Below are 18,832 nucleotides of genomic sequence, written 5' to 3'. Positions count from 1 at the left end.
ACTTTTTATAATATTTCTGAGTGCTGAGCTGACAAGGACATATCAGAATACAATGGCTGCAGACAATACTTGCAATTAAAATTATCTCAACCTTAAATACACACACACAGTCAAATACACACATTTTATCATGTTCTATAGCTCTGAGGTTGATAACTCTCCCACAAACTCACAAATTATTGAACTAAAAATAAATTAATTCACAATATACACATATTAATTATTAATCTTATCCCTGGTATTCTGAAAACAGTTCTTACTTCTTAATTATTTCTTAATTATTGTTTCCTAATTAATTTCTTACATCGTTAGTTCTGGCAGGTCAACGTAGTTAAGCTTGCTCAGTCAATCTCATGGCATGGGGCAGCTAAACAATGTCAAGCAGTAGTGATACAACACACACTAGCCTGTGTTCTATTTAGGTTGCCTTATTACAGCTCATCTACAGCTATTCAATCGTGCCACGCTCAAAAACCCTTCCCCATCCCCAACCCCAACTCCTCATCTGTCTGCATCTATCAGATTTTTTATTTCATCCTGCATGGATCCTGAATTTTATTTATTTCCGTTTTGACAGGTGTGGATCCTCTATTAGATGACATCGTTTTATTAATTTTGCATATCACAGTCAATGTTAAGGATATATGAAACTAATTCTGTCTGAAAACATTCTGGTTTACCCAGGTGGGGCAGTATTAAAATTCAACATAATATCAAGGGAATTGGTGACATTGTCATGAACATGAATATTTAAAAATAATTTTTCAAGGACATGAATTTACCCCTTTTTTCGTGTCATTCAGTACAATGTTTTTTCGTGTCACACAACACGGCTTTCAGCCTAATGTATTTTAATACATGGTCTCTCTTATATATATATATATCAACGCAATATGATTTCTAATGTGAATTCCTTTTTCCTACGACCTCATTCGTATGTTTTGTAATGATTTGACTTTGCCCCTGTGATGTTAGGTTAAGGAGCGGGGTTAGGGTAGCCCTTTATTGTCGCTTTGTCTCCTTGCGAAACTTGCGTTTCTAACTAAATTAGCCTTTGCTGCTATGATTTTAGGGTTAGTGTGAGGTTAAGTGTTGATTAGCCACAACCTAAAATATGTACAGCTTCTTTTACACACGCAGTCTGTGTATTAAAAATCATGCTGAGTGACACAAAAAAGTTGTGCTGAGTGACAAGAAAATGTAGATGCAGTGTTGTTATGGGAGCCCCCAACCCCCCCATTTCTTTGGGGAAATCCCGGGGTGAACACGCAGACGTGGTGCATGCCAGTCTACAAGACTACAATGGCCACTGTGGTGTTATTTACAGGTTTAACGTATTGTTTCTTACAATGTACAGTTTCCAGATGCTATGTGAGACATTTAGAATAGGATTCTGGACCAAAAAAGATGACCCTGTTAGCTGTTATCGGGATTCTGGTTGGCCAAACGAATCTTGAGGCTGGACCAAAGACATTTCAGACACTCGAGAGTAGATGCTAAGGCCCCCCCAACCCCCTCCCCCAATAGAATAAAACTATTTGGATTTACACGATTCACATACCTATTTTTTATTCAAAACGGCAAATTTCATTGAAAAGCGACTAGTTTGAAGGTGTGATTTGCAGGTGATAGAGATCGTGGACACGGGGCTGGTTGGAGTTGGAATGCCCACATTTCGATGTGGGAGTTGGAACAGGAGGTAGAACAGGAGCTGGGGATGACGACTGTGAGGAAAACAGAAGAGGCTGATGGAGAATATATCAGGTAGGTAGCTTTCAGGTGAAAATCCAACACCAGGCGAGTAGTTGCGTAGGTATTTGTCCGTATCACATGATATTTGGGACCAGACACTGACTGACTGTGAGGTTTGTGGTTATGTACGGTCCACAATTGTGGAAGTGATGCTTTTCAGGTACCGGAGTTAGAATTCAGGGGAGAGAGAGCCTGGCAGATCCATGGCAATACCCCTCACCCCAACCGAAATTGTCATCCTTAAAGGGGTCAAATGACACGGCTTAAACAAATATTATGGTTTGTTTTAGATGTAATGCAAGTGTATACACGATTTAGGTATTTTCCACATTCTGTGCATGTTTGTATCTCCTCTTGTATGTATACATCAGGTTCCAAAGCAATTGTACTTACAGGTATACCCACCTTAATTGCATATACATTTGGGCGGTCTTAGTCAATTCATACAAAGAACTGACGTGGATTTGTGGGGGTGTGGTTACACGATGCGTTTCAGGCAGTTTTCTGGGTGAGCATTTGGTTTTAAATAGAATGCATTTTTTTTTTTTGCTATTTTACGTGTCTAATACATGCATGGGCACCTTATAACAATCCAAAGACACAGAAAAACACATGTTCGCGCCATATGACTCCTTTAAGGACCCAGGAGTGTTCTTTCAGACCCTAGCTCTCCCAGTCGATGAGACTCTCCAGTCTACGACCATGACGACTGGAGTCTGAAATTTCCTTCATAGCATAGATGGTGCCATCCTCCAGTTCCAGCAGAGCGGGGGATCTTCAGTGGGGCCAGGCTCTGTGGAGGAAAAAGATTGGGGTGAGTGATGAATTTTGAGGATGGAAATGTGGAAACCAGGGTGAATACGGTAGGTGGAGGGCAATTTGAGTGAGTGACCAGATTAATTTGGCGAATGATGGGGAAGGGGCCAATGAATTCACATTCTGCAGGGGTGTCTCATCTGGATCTGAACTCTTGTACCAAGGATTTATCCATACGCTGTGTCCCAGCGTTCAATTCCAGCGTCCTGTTCCTGTTTTGTGATCCTTGTTGATTTTGTTGCAGTTAGTTTTCCCTCCGTGAGTTTTACGTTCCTGTTTGGATGTCTTTGTTTATCCCCTGTATTTTACCCCATTGTGGGTTTTTGATTTGTGTTTTAATTAAAGTCTTTTGTTACCCCGTACCACTGCCTGCATTTGGGTTCTATCACATTACGTTTCGTGACAGAACAAACAAGCCACTAATGAACCCAGCAGGCAGTAACTCGTCCCAGACTCGGTGGCAGTCAACCTACAATGTGGTCCAGAAAGGCAACGGCCTTTTTCCTCCCCAGGGTAATCGGACCCTGGATGAATATGCACGGGGATCGGTGGCTAGGCGGGGCTTTCTCCCAGAGGTCCTACTGAACTCTTATTTCCTTGCTGGCCTCGTCAGTCCTCCTCTGCCGGAGGAACGGGAGAGGATGATCCGGGGGTCTTTCCAGGATCTGGTAGAGGATCTCGCTTGCAGCAACCCGCAGGACTCCTCCCATTCCCACCTGGATTCTATCCCGGAGGACCGGGTTCTGACCACTGGGATGGTGAGGCTCTCTAGTCCCCCTATCGCTTCTCTGCAGCCGTCCACACGCCCTGTGGTCCGATCAAGGAAGCATAGGAGGGGGTTACTTCCTCCACCGCCAGCACCAGACAAGGCTCCGGTCCAGTCCACGATCCAGGTCCAGCCGGCGTCCGTTCCGGTGCAGCGGGCGTCCGTTCCGGTGGAGCCGTCGTCCGTTCCGGTCCAACCAGCGTCCGTTCCGGTGCAGCCTGCCTCCAGTCGGACCCAGCCGGCCTTACACCCGGAAGTCAAGCCTGCCCCTGTTCCCCACTGGACTTCCCCAGTCAATCCCCCTGGGGCTTCGCGTTTCAGAGCGCCACCCCGGACTGTGACTCCCCCTAAGATTGTCCCACCCTATCCATACCCTTTTGGACTGCCCCCTGGGAACTCTTGTTTTGCCCCACCACCCCTCCCATGTCTGTTATTTTTATTATGCCATCCTAACCCAAGTGTGATATTTGCCTGTCTGCCCCTAATCATGTTTACAATGTTCTGTTGGTTTTTTTTTCAGGACGCTTTAATTAAAGTCTTTTGTTACCCCGTACCGCTGCCTGCATTTGGGTTCTATCACATTACGTCTCGTGACACTTTCTTGCTCTCCCGGAACCATAAGTTTACCGATGGTACCTCCAGAACAAGGGAGCATTGGGGGTTGGTAGCAAGCACGCAATAGGATGGGGAAAGTCCTGTGGAAGTTTGGTGCACAAAGTTTGGTGCATTCTCGGCCTAGCACAAAAACTAGTTACAGGACTCCTGGTGACCATGGCAAAAGGTTCTGAGGAAACGTCCAATTTCTAAGATCTTTCATTACTCTCCTCATTAGACTGAAGATGCTAGCCATACGCCATCCACTGGCTACCGGTTGAAGCCAGTATTAGATTCAAGTCACTAATGCTTGCCTATAGGATTATCACTGGATCTGCACCAGCATACTTAAAATTTCTCCTACACCCCATCAAGATCCCTGCGTTCAGCAAACCATCGGTGTCTTGTATTGCCTTCCCATAAGGGCATTAAATCGCTTTCCCGCTCATTCTCATTCACAACTCCTTCCTGGTGGAGCATTCTTCCTAACTTGGTCCGGTAAACTACATCTCTCACACCATCAAAAAACTACTTAAAACCCATTTTTTCTGTGAATACTTGACAGACAAATAAAAAAACGAACTTTCTCTCAACAGGTAGTGGTCTAGCTTTTGTTGAAACCAGTTACCTAGTATTGGCACCTATTGTATTATTGCTCCTGTATGACATATCGCTTAACTTAACATATTGCCTTAGCTTTTTGTAAGGTGCTTTTGTTAAAAGCTTCTGCTGAATGACTAAATGTGAATGTAAATGTAAATGTAAACGTAGCCTGAGGACAGGCTCAAGGTCACACCTACGAGAGTAAAAAAGGCGTTCTATAACCTTGAAGTGTGGTCCTCTGTCCATCACGGTCTTTGGGAATACCGAAGTTGCAGAAAACATGCTGGAAGACCCTTGAGGGGGATAAGATGGCTGATAATTTAAAGAATCAATTCTGAATTGACATCTTTCCATGTTTAAGATGACAGACCTGGTCACATACAGATGTGTCATGTAATGGCATCTGCCAAATGAATAGAAGTAATATTAATATAAATTGATCAGAACAATAGTCTACTTATATTATTAGCCTCTAGCCAGACTAATAAACAATAACTGAGCTGAAGTTATCTTTGGGCCATGCATGTGCGTTTGATGAAACTGTCTATATAAAGAGGAAACTGTTAGATAGACATTGTGGCTGTAGTCTCTTAAAGTAAAACAATAATAAATAAAAATATAAAATTAATAATCACAAGAGTACATTAGAATGAGTGAGTGTGTGTGCCCTGCGATGGGTTGGCACTCCATCCAGGGTGTATCCTGCCTTGATGCCCGATGACTCCTGAGATAGGCGCAGGCTCCCCGTGACCCGAGGTAGGACGGATAAGCGGTAGAAAATGGATGGATGGATGGATGGAAGAGTACATTAAAAGAAATTACTGAATAGCCCCAAAATATAAAAAACATTAAACACTGTCAGCACACACTTATCCTCATTTCAGGTAAAACTGTATTTAATGTAGTTGTATTTCGGTTGATGCTCAGACCTGTCCAAATGTAAATTATTTTGAATAAAAATACTTTTTCACCAATATATAAAGCTATATGTTAAGAGGTGTTATCCCTTGCCTTTTAAAAATATTTATTTTGCTTTCTAATTATTTATTCTGCAGTAATGCGGTCGCTGTACCGGTCTGTCGTGGTGAAGAAGGAGCTGAGCCGCAAGGCGAAACTTCTCGATACACCGGTCAATCTAAGTTTCTTACTCTCACCTATGGTCATGAGCTGTGGGTCATTACCGAAAGGACAAGATCCCGGATACAGGCGGCCGAAATGAGCTTTCTCCACAGGGTGGCTGGGATCCCTTAGAGAAGCTCAGTCACTCTGGAGGAGCTCAGAGTAGAGCCGCTGCTCCTCTACATCGAGAGGGGAGAGCTGAGGTCCCTTTCAGATGCCCCCTGGACGTCTTCCCGGGAAGGTGTTCAGGGCATGTCCCACCGGGAGGAGACCCCGGGGAAAACCTAGGACACGCTGGAGGGACTATGTCTCCCGACTGGCCTGGGAACGCCTCGGTGTCCCCCTGGAAGAGCTGGAGGAAGTGTCTAGGGAGAGGGAAGTCTGGGCATCCCTGCTTAGACTGCTGCCCCCGCGACCCGGCCCAGGATAAGCAGAAGAAAATGGATGGATAGATTATTTATTCATGTTGCACTCCTAAATCTTAAAGGCTTTGTGCACCCAAACATTTTCCCAAATGACTGTCCATATAAAAATGACTTTGGTCCAGTCAATGGGGACCATTTTTGGTTAAACAATTTCTTTAAATGCACTATAAAGTCTGCCAAATGTGTAAATGTAAAATTTTTCCTGAAAGTAGTCAGTCAGAGAAAGACAAAATTTTACGATTCTGACAAAAATGTTACAGAATGAACATGTCAGTAAAAATATGAAACAACACATTTATTAATTTAAACATAAACTGTAAGTGTTAAGATAATACATTATAATATTATATAAAAAACTTTACAATCTTTTTCCGTAGTACCAAAAATGTTCCTTTGTTGAAAACATTTCTTCAGTGTTTAAACATAATGTTCATGCTAACATTATTATTACACAGCACTAAATAAATATACCAAAAAAAGCAAAACAAAATAATACTGCATTCAAATCAGGCTAAGATTATATCATATCAATATCACATCTAATACTATTCATATTGCCAGTTAATGTAAGTATCAGTATTGCTTGTGACAATGTGGTGACTACAGTTTCTACATCAGCAAACTTCTGCATTAACCTTATTTTGCTTTATACCCTGAACCCACGAGTCAGAAAAAAACTGTTGTCTTGTCAGTAATGCAAACACATAAACTGATACAGTCACAACATCAACTATCGCTCATTTATGCAGTTTGTATAGAATCTGTATGGTAGACATTACATTTTTCATATTAAAATTACGCAAAGAATAAACACAATAATTTTCAAAGAGGTTGAACTTGCAATCAAAATAAATAACTTACTTCTAAAGATAGCAAGACAAAGCCTGTTGCTCTTAGAATCAATTTGAACACAAACATTTGTGTATAAAAAACTAATCTGTTCAGTAATACAACAAAAATAACCTAAACATTTGTTTCAGTAGTACGAAAAAAGCCTGATAGATCATATCAATTTACAAAAAAAACCACCATATCTAGAACAGGAACAATATATCGGTCCAGCTGTGCTAGTTTTTTCTCAACAACTTTAATAGAAATTGTACAAACAAAGTTTAAGGTTCCAGTTTCCTGCAGTTCTCCTGGAAGAATAGTTATTAGGGTTTGATTGCAGTGTAGTGTAGACTTGTACATCTTTAATAAGCTTTCTCTTAGCAGCGGCGAGGTGAGTGGGGATACTTGGCCTTCAGACTCTCCTTAAAGCTTCGGAAGAGAAGGCGGTTTTTACGGTTCTCCTCATCTTTTCTGCTATGGAACTCTCCCTGGACCTTAAACCCTTTGTGCACTACAAAAGCATTGCTCACCACAGAGAATCTGTAACCGGCTATGTGAAGTTCACAAGCCTTTGGTGGGAAAAAATTAGCAATGAGTAAATAACAGGTATGAGAGTAAAAATAAATGAACAAGTCATATTTTGGACCACATAAAGTTGTGATAATAAATAATAAAAGCAAATGCAACACGCAAAAATGTTGTAAAATGCAAGAAAACCTGGGACAGTATGTATAATGTTGTTCAGAATAAATGTTTAGTTTCAAGTGTTTCAAAATTAATTACATATTTAACTCAAGAATAGGTGGAATTTATGATGACGGGAGTTGCTCAAACAATACTATATACAATTATATAAAATAATAGCCATCTCAGTTTGTAACATAAAATTGAAGGCTACTTTATGTATTTATTTTTTACATGGATTGAAGTCAAATTACGACTTCCTGTAAGGTTGTACAACTCAACTCAAAAGTCATTGTCGAAAGCTTTTTCTTGTTGATTGGTCTAGTATTCTTCTACAGGGATACTCCACCCAAAAATTATAATTCTGTCATCATTTGAACATCCATCCATCCATCCATTTTCTACCGCTTATCCGAACTACCTCGGGTCACGGGGAGCCTGCGCCTATCTCAGGAGTATTTGGGCATCAAGGCAGGATACACCCTGGATGGAGTGCCAACCCATCGCAGGGCACACACACTCACTCATTCACTCACGCACTCACACCCTACGGACAATTTTTCCAGAGATGCCAATCAACCTACCATGCATGTCTTTGGACCAGGGGAGGAAACCGGAGTACCCGGAGGAAACCCCTGAGGCACGGGGAGAACATGCAAACTCCACACACACACAAGTCGGAAGCAGGAATCGAACCTCCAACCCTGGAGGTGTGAGGCGAACGTGCTAACCACTAAGCCACCGTGCCCCCCTCATTTGAACATATAGAATATTATTTGAATAGATATTTGGAAAAAGGTTGGCAACTGACATTTCGGGGACATCATTGTCTACAATAGTAGGAAAAAATATTTTATCATATACTGTTGAACCATAGACTGTATAAACATGGACGTAGTGTCCGTGAAATCACCTGTAGGTTTGCTGTTTTGAAGCTTAAATTGCGAGGAGCTGGCTGTCATCGTGGTTGGAGCTCAGGTGTCTGGTTGCTGAAACAACTTCACACTCAAGTGACCACAAACCTAATTTGCTGAATTTTAAGGCTTAATATAAGTTATTCGGGTGAGTTATAAATAAATTCACACTCCTCACAGTTGCTATGAAGGGTAACATTAGCTATATAGACCAAATTATTTTTTGTACCAGGCTGTAAACATATTTTTTCTGCTGTAAAATAACACCCAGTCAATGAATTGCAGTTTAAGTCACTTCTTGTTGGCTTCACATGAGAGATCATGATAGAGATCCAGAAATGTCAGCTGCTAACATTTTTCCAAGTATTCCTCTTTGTGTTCAACAGAACAACAGACAATTAAACAGATTTGGAACAACTTGGGGGCAGTAATTCATGTCAGAATTGTAATTTTTTAGGTGAAATATCCCTTTAAGAGCATTTTTGATAAGTTTTATACAATAGCTATATTCAAATTTGAAAGCATGTCAATGAGTTCAAATCTTACAGAAGGTTCCTGCATGTCAATATATCATGATGACATTTTTTAAATATAAAAGTCTTTGTTAGTGTTCAGCTAAAGAAAGCAACTCCTGTACATCTGGGATGACATGAGGGTCAATGAATTATGACATAATTTCAATTTTTTGGGGGTGAACTATTTTTAGGATAGTTCAGTCTTACAACATTTCTGAGTAGGCCATGCATGCTTCCTGCTATAGTATTCCCACACACTCACCTGACTGATGCGGTTAAAACCATATTGCCTGAAGTTCTCATTATAGAGAGGGACAGATCGCGCTCCAACGTAGAAAGGTTCCCATGGGTCCGCCCAGTTTATGGTATATGCCATCTCCAGAGGCCCAGAGCTTTTGCTGGGCAGATTGACCCACTGGGAGTAGTTTGTGGGAGCCTGACAACGAGGGCAAAGTTCATCGTAGAATGGTCGCACCTCCCCAACCTGATAGAGCTGCAACAGTTCAGCTTTTGACGCAGGCATCTTGCGAGTATGTCTGATTTCAAAAGCAGGAAGCACGAGGACTTCGTCGGCAGCCGGTTCTTTTCTCATCAGCAAAGTCACAAACTGGTGGTGTAAATTAGCGCTTGGGATCATGTCAATGTCAATCACCAAGATGTAGGCAGCATCTGTGCCACTACGTGCCACGTTGCGGAGTAGATTGTTGGGGTACGAGACATTGGCGCCGATGGCATAGTTCTTATACTTGTCTTGATAGGATTCAAGCTTTGCGAAGACACCGGGACACCCTTTCTCCTCAAGCCCAGCAAAATGCTCTCGGTCCTGTTCTGGAAAGCTGGCAATCTCCCCCGAGTGGCAGACCAGATGGAAGTCCACCAGAGCTTTAATCTGAGGGCAAAAGATGCTGAGGGCATAGATGAATGCTGTGGCAAACTTTACATCTTGGTTATTAGCAAATATAGCCACTGACAGATGATTCTGCCAGCGCTCCAACAATGAGTTCAAGTGATAAAGGTTATTAATAGTTGTATGAGTGGCCAAAGCCAAGTGGTGTGATCTCGGATCTGCTCCTGGCTTCTGATTAGTCAAAAAGTCACTTTTGATTAGGTTCTTATACACACGATATTGCCCGCTTCCGTCAAAGATACCGCCAGTGGATAAGGAGTATCTGAAATGTTCTCGTCTTGGGTTCTTCTCCGCTGGCTGTGAAGCTTTTTTGGAGCCGAAGAGCTCAGAATATTTGTAGCGCTGCTGTTTGCCATGGAATTTTGAGAGGAAAGACAGATATAAAAGCTGCAACAGTGCAACAATAAGAAGAGCACTCAGCACCATCTTAAACACAGAACATTTTTTTAAGAAATGCATTACAATACTTGATACCTAGTCAATATAGGCTTTAAATAAATCGATCCCGAAACAAAGTGTTATGGTGAAAGCACAAATCATCTAGGGTTCGCAAGTGACAATATGTAAGCTGTAAGCTATGTAGTCCTAGTGCATTCATCGGACAGGACTTGCATTGCAGCAAGCTGTGGTTGAGGACAATATTATATAAACATTCGAGCAGAAACAGGTTTAAATGTATGCAAGAAGATTATCGTGAACACGAAAGGAAGAGAATTGCGGTCTTGAAGATCACTGCGCATGGCGGCGCATGTTTATACGTTGTGTGTTTTACGTCCTCGCTACCGTAAATACTGTATAATTGGCTCTGATAAAACCTAGTAGTTTTGTTGCATACGTGCGCGAAATGTTTTTGCTATTTATATATATATAGATGCTTTATATTATCAACGGACAGAAAGAGAAGCTAATAGTCATTCACAAAAACAAATAGACAATCAAATATATAAAATATATATATAAATAAAAACTACTATGACATTAAGGATGCGACGAGGTGGCCGAGTGGTTAAGGCGATGGACTGCTAATCCATTGTGCTCTGCACGCGTGGGTTCGAATCCCATCCTCGTCGGAACTTTTAGTTTTCGCTCCCTCTTATAATCGCAGTGATTTTTCGATATCAAGTTTACAGTTTAAGTAGTTTTCTCTTTTAACATATGATACAGTTTTTTAAACATTTGATACATTTTCTTTTCTAACATATGATACAGTATTCTTTGGCCTGCATTTAATATTTAATTTGTTTTGGGCAAACTACTCAATTTTCACACTGTATTTCAACTCATTTGAAAAAGCCAATATATTCTGAGACAAAGCATTTAAAAAAGCTCAATAATACATCATTATCAAGAATTGTTTGCTTATAACATGTTGGTGTTACATCTTTTGCTTGAAATTATAAATTGCACCGAGTAAATACAGCTGGATAAAACGAAAACGGTGTCCATCTTCATTTCAAGTTTTAAAGAAGCAAAATGTGATTATTTTCTGAATACAGTACACTGAATAATTACTTAGTCAATTACATTAAACGTTAGATTAGGTCTAATTAAAAACTTAAATGTAAAACTGATTAGTCCTGACTAATTCCTAGTCATTGTGACTAGTTGTTAAGACACCAATCTTAATTTAGCGGCTGTTTAAATTGGCCTCTAGGTGGCTGTAGTCTCAAGTGTCTGGGCCTCTCTGCACACTCGAGATCATTTGTATTTGAAGTCTTAATGAACTTCCTATGCATTAAACAATGGTGCAAATTTTAATACTATCTGTTAAAGATACCAAAATTGTTTAGTAATGGTAAATAGTGATATTTGTACATTTTCTGACAAATGCAAAACAAAGACGGCAAAGATACATTGCTCAAAGTATTTTTACTTCATCAAACAAAACAACATAAAAAGGCTTCATTCACAGGCATACAATCGTGACGTAAATGACTGGGTATGGTCGTGTTCAACAGCCCTGGCTTAAGTAAGTCAGTGGTCTTCATGGTTTTATTTGTCAAGAAAGCAATTTATTAGAAGCAATAAACTGACCAAAAAGCAAATAACCGACACAAAAATGCTTGATTGAAAACAGCAACATTGCACTTAATGAAACCACATAAATTATATGACTACTTTCCTTACAAACTGGTATTTATGTTCAAGATAGTAATGTTTGTGAATGTGGCATGTTATGCTTCGTTATTTTAAGTATACAAAATGTGCATTAAAAAAAACAGGTTTTTGCTGAAACCAAGACTTTCACTCTCTTTCCATGTTTAATGATATCTGAGACAAAGTTGTAACATGCCCTCTTTAGTTTTTCAAGATGCTGACAAGCACAATTCTTAACCAGCTACTTAAGACAACATCCACTATGAGACAAGGACTCCAGCACCACCTTTAGACCCTCCTCCTTCACTTTCTTTGGCTTGACTGGCATCAGCTTTGCCCTGTTTGTCGTCCTCGCCAACTAATCGGATATTGTAACGTTCACGATATTCTGTCAGCTCCCGCCCTTTTGTCTGCATCTGTGTGTTAAGAGACTCCACAATCTTCAAAATCTAACAGAAAAAGACAAATAATTATGTCACACATATTGGCCATAAACAAGTATTTGGATACATAAACCAAAAATAAAATTAAGCTAGCAACAGAATCTCACCTGTTCTTTATTGTTTTCTAAAGCAGGCAGAACTTCTTTGACAGTCCTCTCCACAAGGACACCTCCAACTAAACGGAAGCACTTCCGTGAAGGATCTACTTCCTTTAGTGTGTCAATCACAAGACTGTGGAGAAAAAAAGTTTCAATTATGAATTAGACCAAAAATCTAATGTGTGTGTAATCGTTGTTAATTTTCTTGAACTTGTGAACTTATTACAATAACAATAAATGACATTATTTAATGACATTATTTCTTATATTTATGCTTAAATTACATTAAGTCCATTACATAAAGGGGTATTTCACGGGCAAAACTAAATTTCCCCATGTTCGAGGCATCCTGACTGAATATAACTTTCTTCTTGAAGTGTAATCTAACTTTGAGTGCATTATTCTCCAAAAAGAAAGTCATATTCAGTCAGGATGCCTCGAGGGTGAGTAAAACATGGGGACATTTTATTTGCCTGTGAAATATCCCTTTAATTTGTAAGTTCTGGTTGTTTTTATTACTTTTATAGAGAATACAAATGACTTTCAAAACAAACTTAAAGCTTAAAGGTAATTTAATTAAAGAAATATAGCATAACTAGATTCATGTTGCACTAATACGGTCTTAACGACCCTAAAAGAGATCACTGTTTAAAATATATATTACAATAAGGACACACACATATTTACATATTTAGTCTAGAGAAAACAAAAACCTGTGTTCATTGATCTCCATGTCAAACTCTGCAGCCTTGGAGGCCATACTGCGCTGCTCCTGACGCATCCTCTGGAAAGTAGCCACCACCTAATAACCAAACAACCATGCACGATTGCATGTTTATTGTGGAAAAAGTAAACAAAATGATCAATAAATTGTTTACTTCACTACATATTCACTGATCCATTTTGTATTACATTTACGCATTTGGCAGACGATTTTATATTGCGTTTTACTATACATTCGTTTCTGACTTTGTCCAATCCCCTAGGGTTTATACAAATCTAAAACTTAAAAAATCTAAAAACAATTAAGGGCATCATCGATTAATTAATAAGGATTATTTGAGGAAAAAACATACTTCGTATATCACTATTAATCATTGTCATCTTGAGCCTCATTTAGTCATTTCTGCTCTACCATATATGTTGCATGCCAGGAATAGTGTTAAATGTGCAAGAGACACATTTCTTAAAGAAAGGGGCTGTGCTTGATCCTTGATTTGAGTGTAACGTTCGGCTTATTTGCCTACAATGGCACTCCGAGATTTATACATTTACAAACTCATGGGCCGATCCACTTTAATTCTTCTATACAACAACACATCAGAAATGTATATTACTGCATAGCAATTCTACCGTTTAAGCTCACGCTGTAATAGACACCCCACGGCCCGAGTATAATCAACACATACATGTAGACCTTTGTTGTATGTAACGGACACATTTAGATTGGATCACTCGTTGGCAACCTAGATGAGATGTTAGTGTATTACTTAAATAAGCACAATGTCCCTCCCGTTACCTGCTCAGCGGAGGGAGTGGACTGCTTTCCGCCACCGGTTTTAGCGCTCGTGTTATTGCCACTGTTCGACGCCATGATGAACCACACACAGCACCTTTCTCGTCAGGACCTCAAAACGTCACATTTGTGGACGGCCGCGAACACGCCTGTCTGAAATTTCTGCTCAGTGCGACCAGTTATTAAAGGATTTCTGTCCGCTTTGTTTAAAAGAACACGAAAATGCATTATGTGTAAAACATAAACCATTGATGTATTGAATTGTCGAGCCATGACGGCCCATGCTATGTAAAGCATAAACTCTATTAACACAAAATTGGGAATTGATGCATTTAATTTACAGAGCCTGTTGGAATGATCACCTCAAACAAAGTAAAAAATAGAGTTATCATAACCTTTTTTAGAGAAATTGGAAAAGAAGGGAGAATTTAAACCTTTTGGATTTCCTAATATCGGCGTTTCACACTCCAGTGCAGTGGGTGGCGAAAAAGGTGGTTTGCCAACCGCCAGAAGACCTCAGATGAAGAAGAAACTCATCGCACCAATCAGAGAAAACATCCGGGTTGCCAAACATCAAGCATTTCATGTTTCGTGGGTTGCTCAATTATTAAACGAGACGCATACAGTATTTATTACGCAAGTAATTTGGTTAATATTTATTTAAAACACTGAAAACACTGTGCGAGGTAAGTATTCGTGATATGTCAGCAGGTTAGTTATTAGCCATATTGGCTAAGAGAGTGGGGTTAAAGTACAATCCGTGATAAAACGTTGTAAAGTTGATTTCAAGGTTTGCCAATGCTACTCTGCACTGCACTGTGGGGTAAATTACCAGGAGGTCTCTTAACCTTAAAGTTTTGGGCAGTACAAAACCGAAGCAGGTAACGTTTTTTAGTTATATATTATTTGTCCCACATTTAATCAATTTATTCTCAATGTTTTTAAGGTTCTGATAAAGAACGCACGCAAGAAGTCTTTTTTTATTTACATTATGAGTAAATTTAAGAGGAAATTATAAAAAAGTGACCATCGCAGTTTCTTTATTATAATTAGCCATAGATAAAAGTGTACTGACACGGCTGATTATATGAGCAAATACCACCAACGTTATATATCACTATTAGGTCAATACACTGTTCGTTTTGATTTGGTTGTATTTGCCAAATGCTGTTAATAGCTTCAACATACAGTACCCCTTATTTCATATTTATATGCTCTACAATCTATAGAATTTATTAAATTGTGGCATCAACAGAAATAAAATAAATACACAATATCTGAAAATGTGAGGTTACTACATGTATACACTAATAATGTCACTCATCTAATTCATTTTTATTTGAAAAATATTTATAAATAAATATATATGTATTTTATTTCTCCTCACTAAATAATATGCTGTACTGTAATCCCCGTTTTATTTTGTCAGGATGTTGTCATCCCTTCCTGTAGCAGCAGTTTGTCAAATGACTTCCACGCCTGACAAAGAAGCAAATTTTACAGTATGTGAGCGATTGGTTGAACAGGCTAAAGAGGGTGGAGCGAGTATGGTCTTTCTACCTGAAGGCTTTGATTATATTGGCTCAAGCCGAGAGGAGACGCTACACCATTCAGAGAGCCTAGATGGTGACATCATAACTCGCTACACTCATCTAGCGAGGTACGTTTGCAGTAAAAGAAACAGATTTGTTGAAAAATATATTACTATATCTGTTTTCAATACATACTGCTGCACATTTATAAATGTTTTGGCATTGGCACAAGATAAGGATGAGTTTTAATAGTTGAGTAAACTGTTTCTTTAAATATGGTGGCAAAAATTCAAGAAATGTATTAATATGATTAAAAAAATCCAGAGGTAATATGAGAGTTTTGTGTGTCCTAGAAAGCTCAACGTGTGGTTGTCTCTGGGTGGATTCCATGAAAGAGGACATGACTGGAAATATGACCAAAGAATTTATAACAGCCACATTCTCATAAACGGACAAGGTACTCTTTTCTTTGGTATATGCTGTTAATGTCTAAACTTTCGGTTGCTATGTGGTTTCTAGGGTGTTTGCTTACTAGCCCATTGTTGTTTTAAGGGCCATTTAAACAACAATGTTTGAACACTGTGTTTTGGGGGACTAACAACCTTTGAAAACTGGCCTCAAAGTGGAAGTTTAAAAAAATGACACTGTTTTCGCTTCGGTGTAAATTGCAATCATGTGAAAAAGTTGAAGTTATAGGATTGTGTGTAATGTGTTCAGTCTACACCCATGCACAAATATATAAAAAAATACAGTGTGAGGAGTGTGTGATTGTGCTGCCTAACATATTAATGTTAATCCAGCAAAGTATAGCCTAAATGCACCTCTACGGCCAGCGGAGAGACATTTTTTACATATACCAAACTGTAAACACACAAACCCAACAAAGGGCGCTTTTGGCTTAAAACTCGGTATGTGTTTGTGTGAGTTTCTTTTCAAAGTAGAGACATCATCGCCCACTGGCCTGGCCTGCATAATACAGCCTTTCCATTAGTTTCGCAGACCTGTGTAAACGCATATCATGTTGACAATAGTGTTGTGTGTGTGTGAAACTTTTAAAAACGCGAAGAAAAAACCTTTCTGCTTTTTACTACATTGTGGTGTAAACATACCCTAAGGCATATTGTCTTATTTATTGTGGACACAAAAAGATCTTATCAATTAGTCTTAGAACTGATCTCTCTCTTCACCAAAACACATTAAACCTTGCTGTTTTCCTGCCCCTAGGTGAGATTGTATCTGTGTACAGGAAGGGACACTTGTTTGATGTGGAGTTAACAAGTAAAGCCGTGTCCCTTAAAGAGAGTGCTTTTACTATACCTGGACCGCGACTACTCCCTCCAGTCCAGACGCCAATTGGAAAGGTGCATCAGCTCATGTCAGAACAGCCATAGTGCAACAACAAGCAGTAATGTAGTTTTTAGTTTTCATATTTAGTTTAAATCTTTATATTCTGCTACTATTATAATATTTGAATTAATGTAGGTTGGTCTTGGTGTCTGCTATGATCTCCGTTTTCCTGAGCTGTCGTCAGCCCTTCAGAGACACGGTGCTGAGATCCTTACATACCCTTCAGCTTTTACTGTGGTAACAGGAACTGCCCACTGGGAGGTACATTGGAATCATGAGATCATCACTAATTAATGCAATCTGACATTACAGTAGGTTTTCACTGTCAAAGGAATGGTTATCTAAATTCAGTCAACCATCTTGGCAGTGCCACAGCTATTTTCCAGTTGCACTTAAGGTCTAATCTACTCGAATGGGGAGATACTACAATATCATCTCTAAACTGAAAGAAAGTTAATATATAGAATATTCAAGAATATGTGGAGGAGTGTACCTTTCAACAGCGAATGATTTAGTAAACTTGTAAATTTGTCTCTAATCTGTAAACCACGTAGGGTTTCAATGTCAGTATATTCATAAAACAGAGTCATTTAAAGGCATTGAGTATCTTGAATGTTTTGTTTTTATTTTGCAGGTGCTTCTTAGAGCCAGAGCGATCGAAACACAATGTTTCGTTATTGCCGCAGCACAGGTTGGAGCTCATCATGCCAAGAGGACGTCTTATGGACATGCTCTAGCCATTGATCCATGGGGTGTGGTGCTCGGGGACTGTGGGGGTTCTGATGTAGGCGTAGCTATGGTTCAGATTGACCTGCAGGGTTTACATGATATCAGGAGAGACATGCCAGTGCTACAGCATCAAAGAGAGAAGGAGTATTACTCCAGCTTGGATTAAATATCCATGTATTATATGTTATATAATGATTATGATTCTACAAAATTTATAAATCAATTCAAAATGCAATTTGGATTAAGTTAGTTGCAATTGTTTATTCTTTTTGCCTGTTTGCATTTGGAAATGATTGATTTCTCTTTAATCTAAAGAAAAGAAAAAAAATCTGTTGCCTCTGACCAATTTTTTTCTTCGAATTTGGAACACTTAAATAAATTTACTCGTATTAAATTCAATTAATAAATTGCCTAAATAAGGTAGGCCTACTCAACCTAACACTGAATGCCAAATTATATAGGCTATTACATGAAGCAAATTTACTAATTGTAAGTATTATTTGATTATTGTAAAACGTTGTATTGAATCTCATGGAGTGATTTTGCGGACTTAGTTGAAAAGGAATTGCAAACTGCATTTGCAAATGCGTTTCTAATTGTTCGTGTAAAAATTGTGAAACAATTCAAACGCAAACTATTTGCATTTGCGCGAACGTACAATGTCCGCCAGATTTCAAAAGGAAAAGTCTATTTGCAATTGAATTACCTCTGTTTTACTAGGAACGTCCCTGCGATATTTAAATCGAAATAGCAATTCCCCATATGCTTTTCACTTCCTCTTGCGTCGCGTAGTAAGCCTGTCGTAACCCAATTGAAATCGCATCTTTGCATTTGCGATTCCTCTGACTTGTACAGAAACCTGTCAATCAATAGCGGGAGTGGGCGTGTGTATCGATCCGATACCAAGTAAATGCAGGGCCAGTATTGCCGATATCGATATCAATACTTTTAGAAGCATTCACTTGAATTTACATTTACATTCCTGTGTATGAAATGCCATTTATTTTTTTAAATGAATGCATCATTAATTTGCTAAATCTGAATACATTTTCATGACCACTTAAATATTTTGTGATTTGTGCTCTTAATGTGCCTATAGGCTAATTAATCCTGTAGATGTTAAAACACAGGGCATAATTCAAAC

The 18,832-nt window shown here is 39.2% G+C and overlaps 3 protein-coding genes and 1 non-coding gene across 6 annotated transcripts; 2 read left to right on the top strand and 2 right to left on the bottom strand.

The window, feature by feature from the left end:
• Nucleotides 1-6,349: 6,349 nt before the first annotated feature.
• b4gat1 (beta-1,4-glucuronyltransferase 1) lies at nt 6,350-10,667 on the bottom strand. The gene is made up of 2 exons (XM_056749566.1): nt 9,282-10,667; nt 6,350-7,475 (listed from the first exon to the last, which is right to left on the bottom strand). Exons 1-2 carry the CDS (start codon nt 10,383-10,385, stop codon nt 7,284-7,286), a joined length of 1,296 nt encoding a protein of 431 aa, XP_056605544.1. The 5' UTR covers nt 10,386-10,667; the 3' UTR covers nt 6,350-7,283.
• A 247-nt stretch (nt 10,668-10,914) lies between these two features.
• Nucleotides 10,915-10,996, top strand: trnas-gcu (transfer RNA serine (anticodon GCU)). Its single transcript has one exon. It is a non-coding gene; the product is annotated as a tRNA-Ser (tRNA).
• Nucleotides 10,997-11,776: 780 nt separating this feature from the next.
• pfdn2 (prefoldin subunit 2) lies at nt 11,777-14,255 on the bottom strand. The gene is made up of 4 exons (XM_056751563.1): nt 14,084-14,255; nt 13,278-13,366; nt 12,574-12,697; nt 11,777-12,472 (listed from the first exon to the last, which is right to left on the bottom strand). The coding sequence occupies exons 1-4, from the start codon at nt 14,156-14,158 to the stop codon at nt 12,284-12,286; spliced, it is 477 nt and encodes a 158-aa protein (XP_056607541.1). The 5' UTR covers nt 14,159-14,255; the 3' UTR covers nt 11,777-12,283.
• Nucleotides 14,256-14,633: 378 nt separating this feature from the next.
• nit1 (nitrilase 1) lies at nt 14,634-18,030 on the top strand. 3 transcript variants are annotated; one of them, XM_056751535.1, is made up of 7 exons: nt 14,636-14,766; nt 14,860-14,961; nt 15,510-15,740; nt 15,966-16,069; nt 16,837-16,973; nt 17,095-17,220; nt 17,594-18,030. In XM_056751535.1, the coding sequence occupies exons 2-7, from the start codon at nt 14,879-14,881 to the stop codon at nt 17,852-17,854; spliced, it is 942 nt and encodes a 313-aa protein (XP_056607513.1). In that variant the 5' UTR covers nt 14,636-14,766; nt 14,860-14,878; the 3' UTR covers nt 17,855-18,030. The 3 variants fall into 3 exon arrangements, with proteins under 3 accessions (XP_056607529.1, XP_056607513.1, XP_056607521.1); XM_056751543.1 differs by having other exon boundaries at nt 14,645-14,766; nt 14,871-14,961; XM_056751551.1 differs by lacking the exon at nt 14,860-14,961 and having other exon boundaries at nt 14,634-14,766.
• The last annotated feature ends 802 nt before the right edge of the window (nt 18,031-18,832 follow it).

Source organism: Triplophysa dalaica, chromosome 1 (assembly GCF_015846415.1).
Source record: "Triplophysa dalaica isolate WHDGS20190420 chromosome 1, ASM1584641v1, whole genome shotgun sequence".
NCBI classification, from domain to species: domain Eukaryota; kingdom Metazoa; phylum Chordata; class Actinopteri; order Cypriniformes; family Nemacheilidae; genus Triplophysa; species Triplophysa dalaica.
This window is presented reverse-complemented; position numbering and strand designations above follow the sequence as displayed.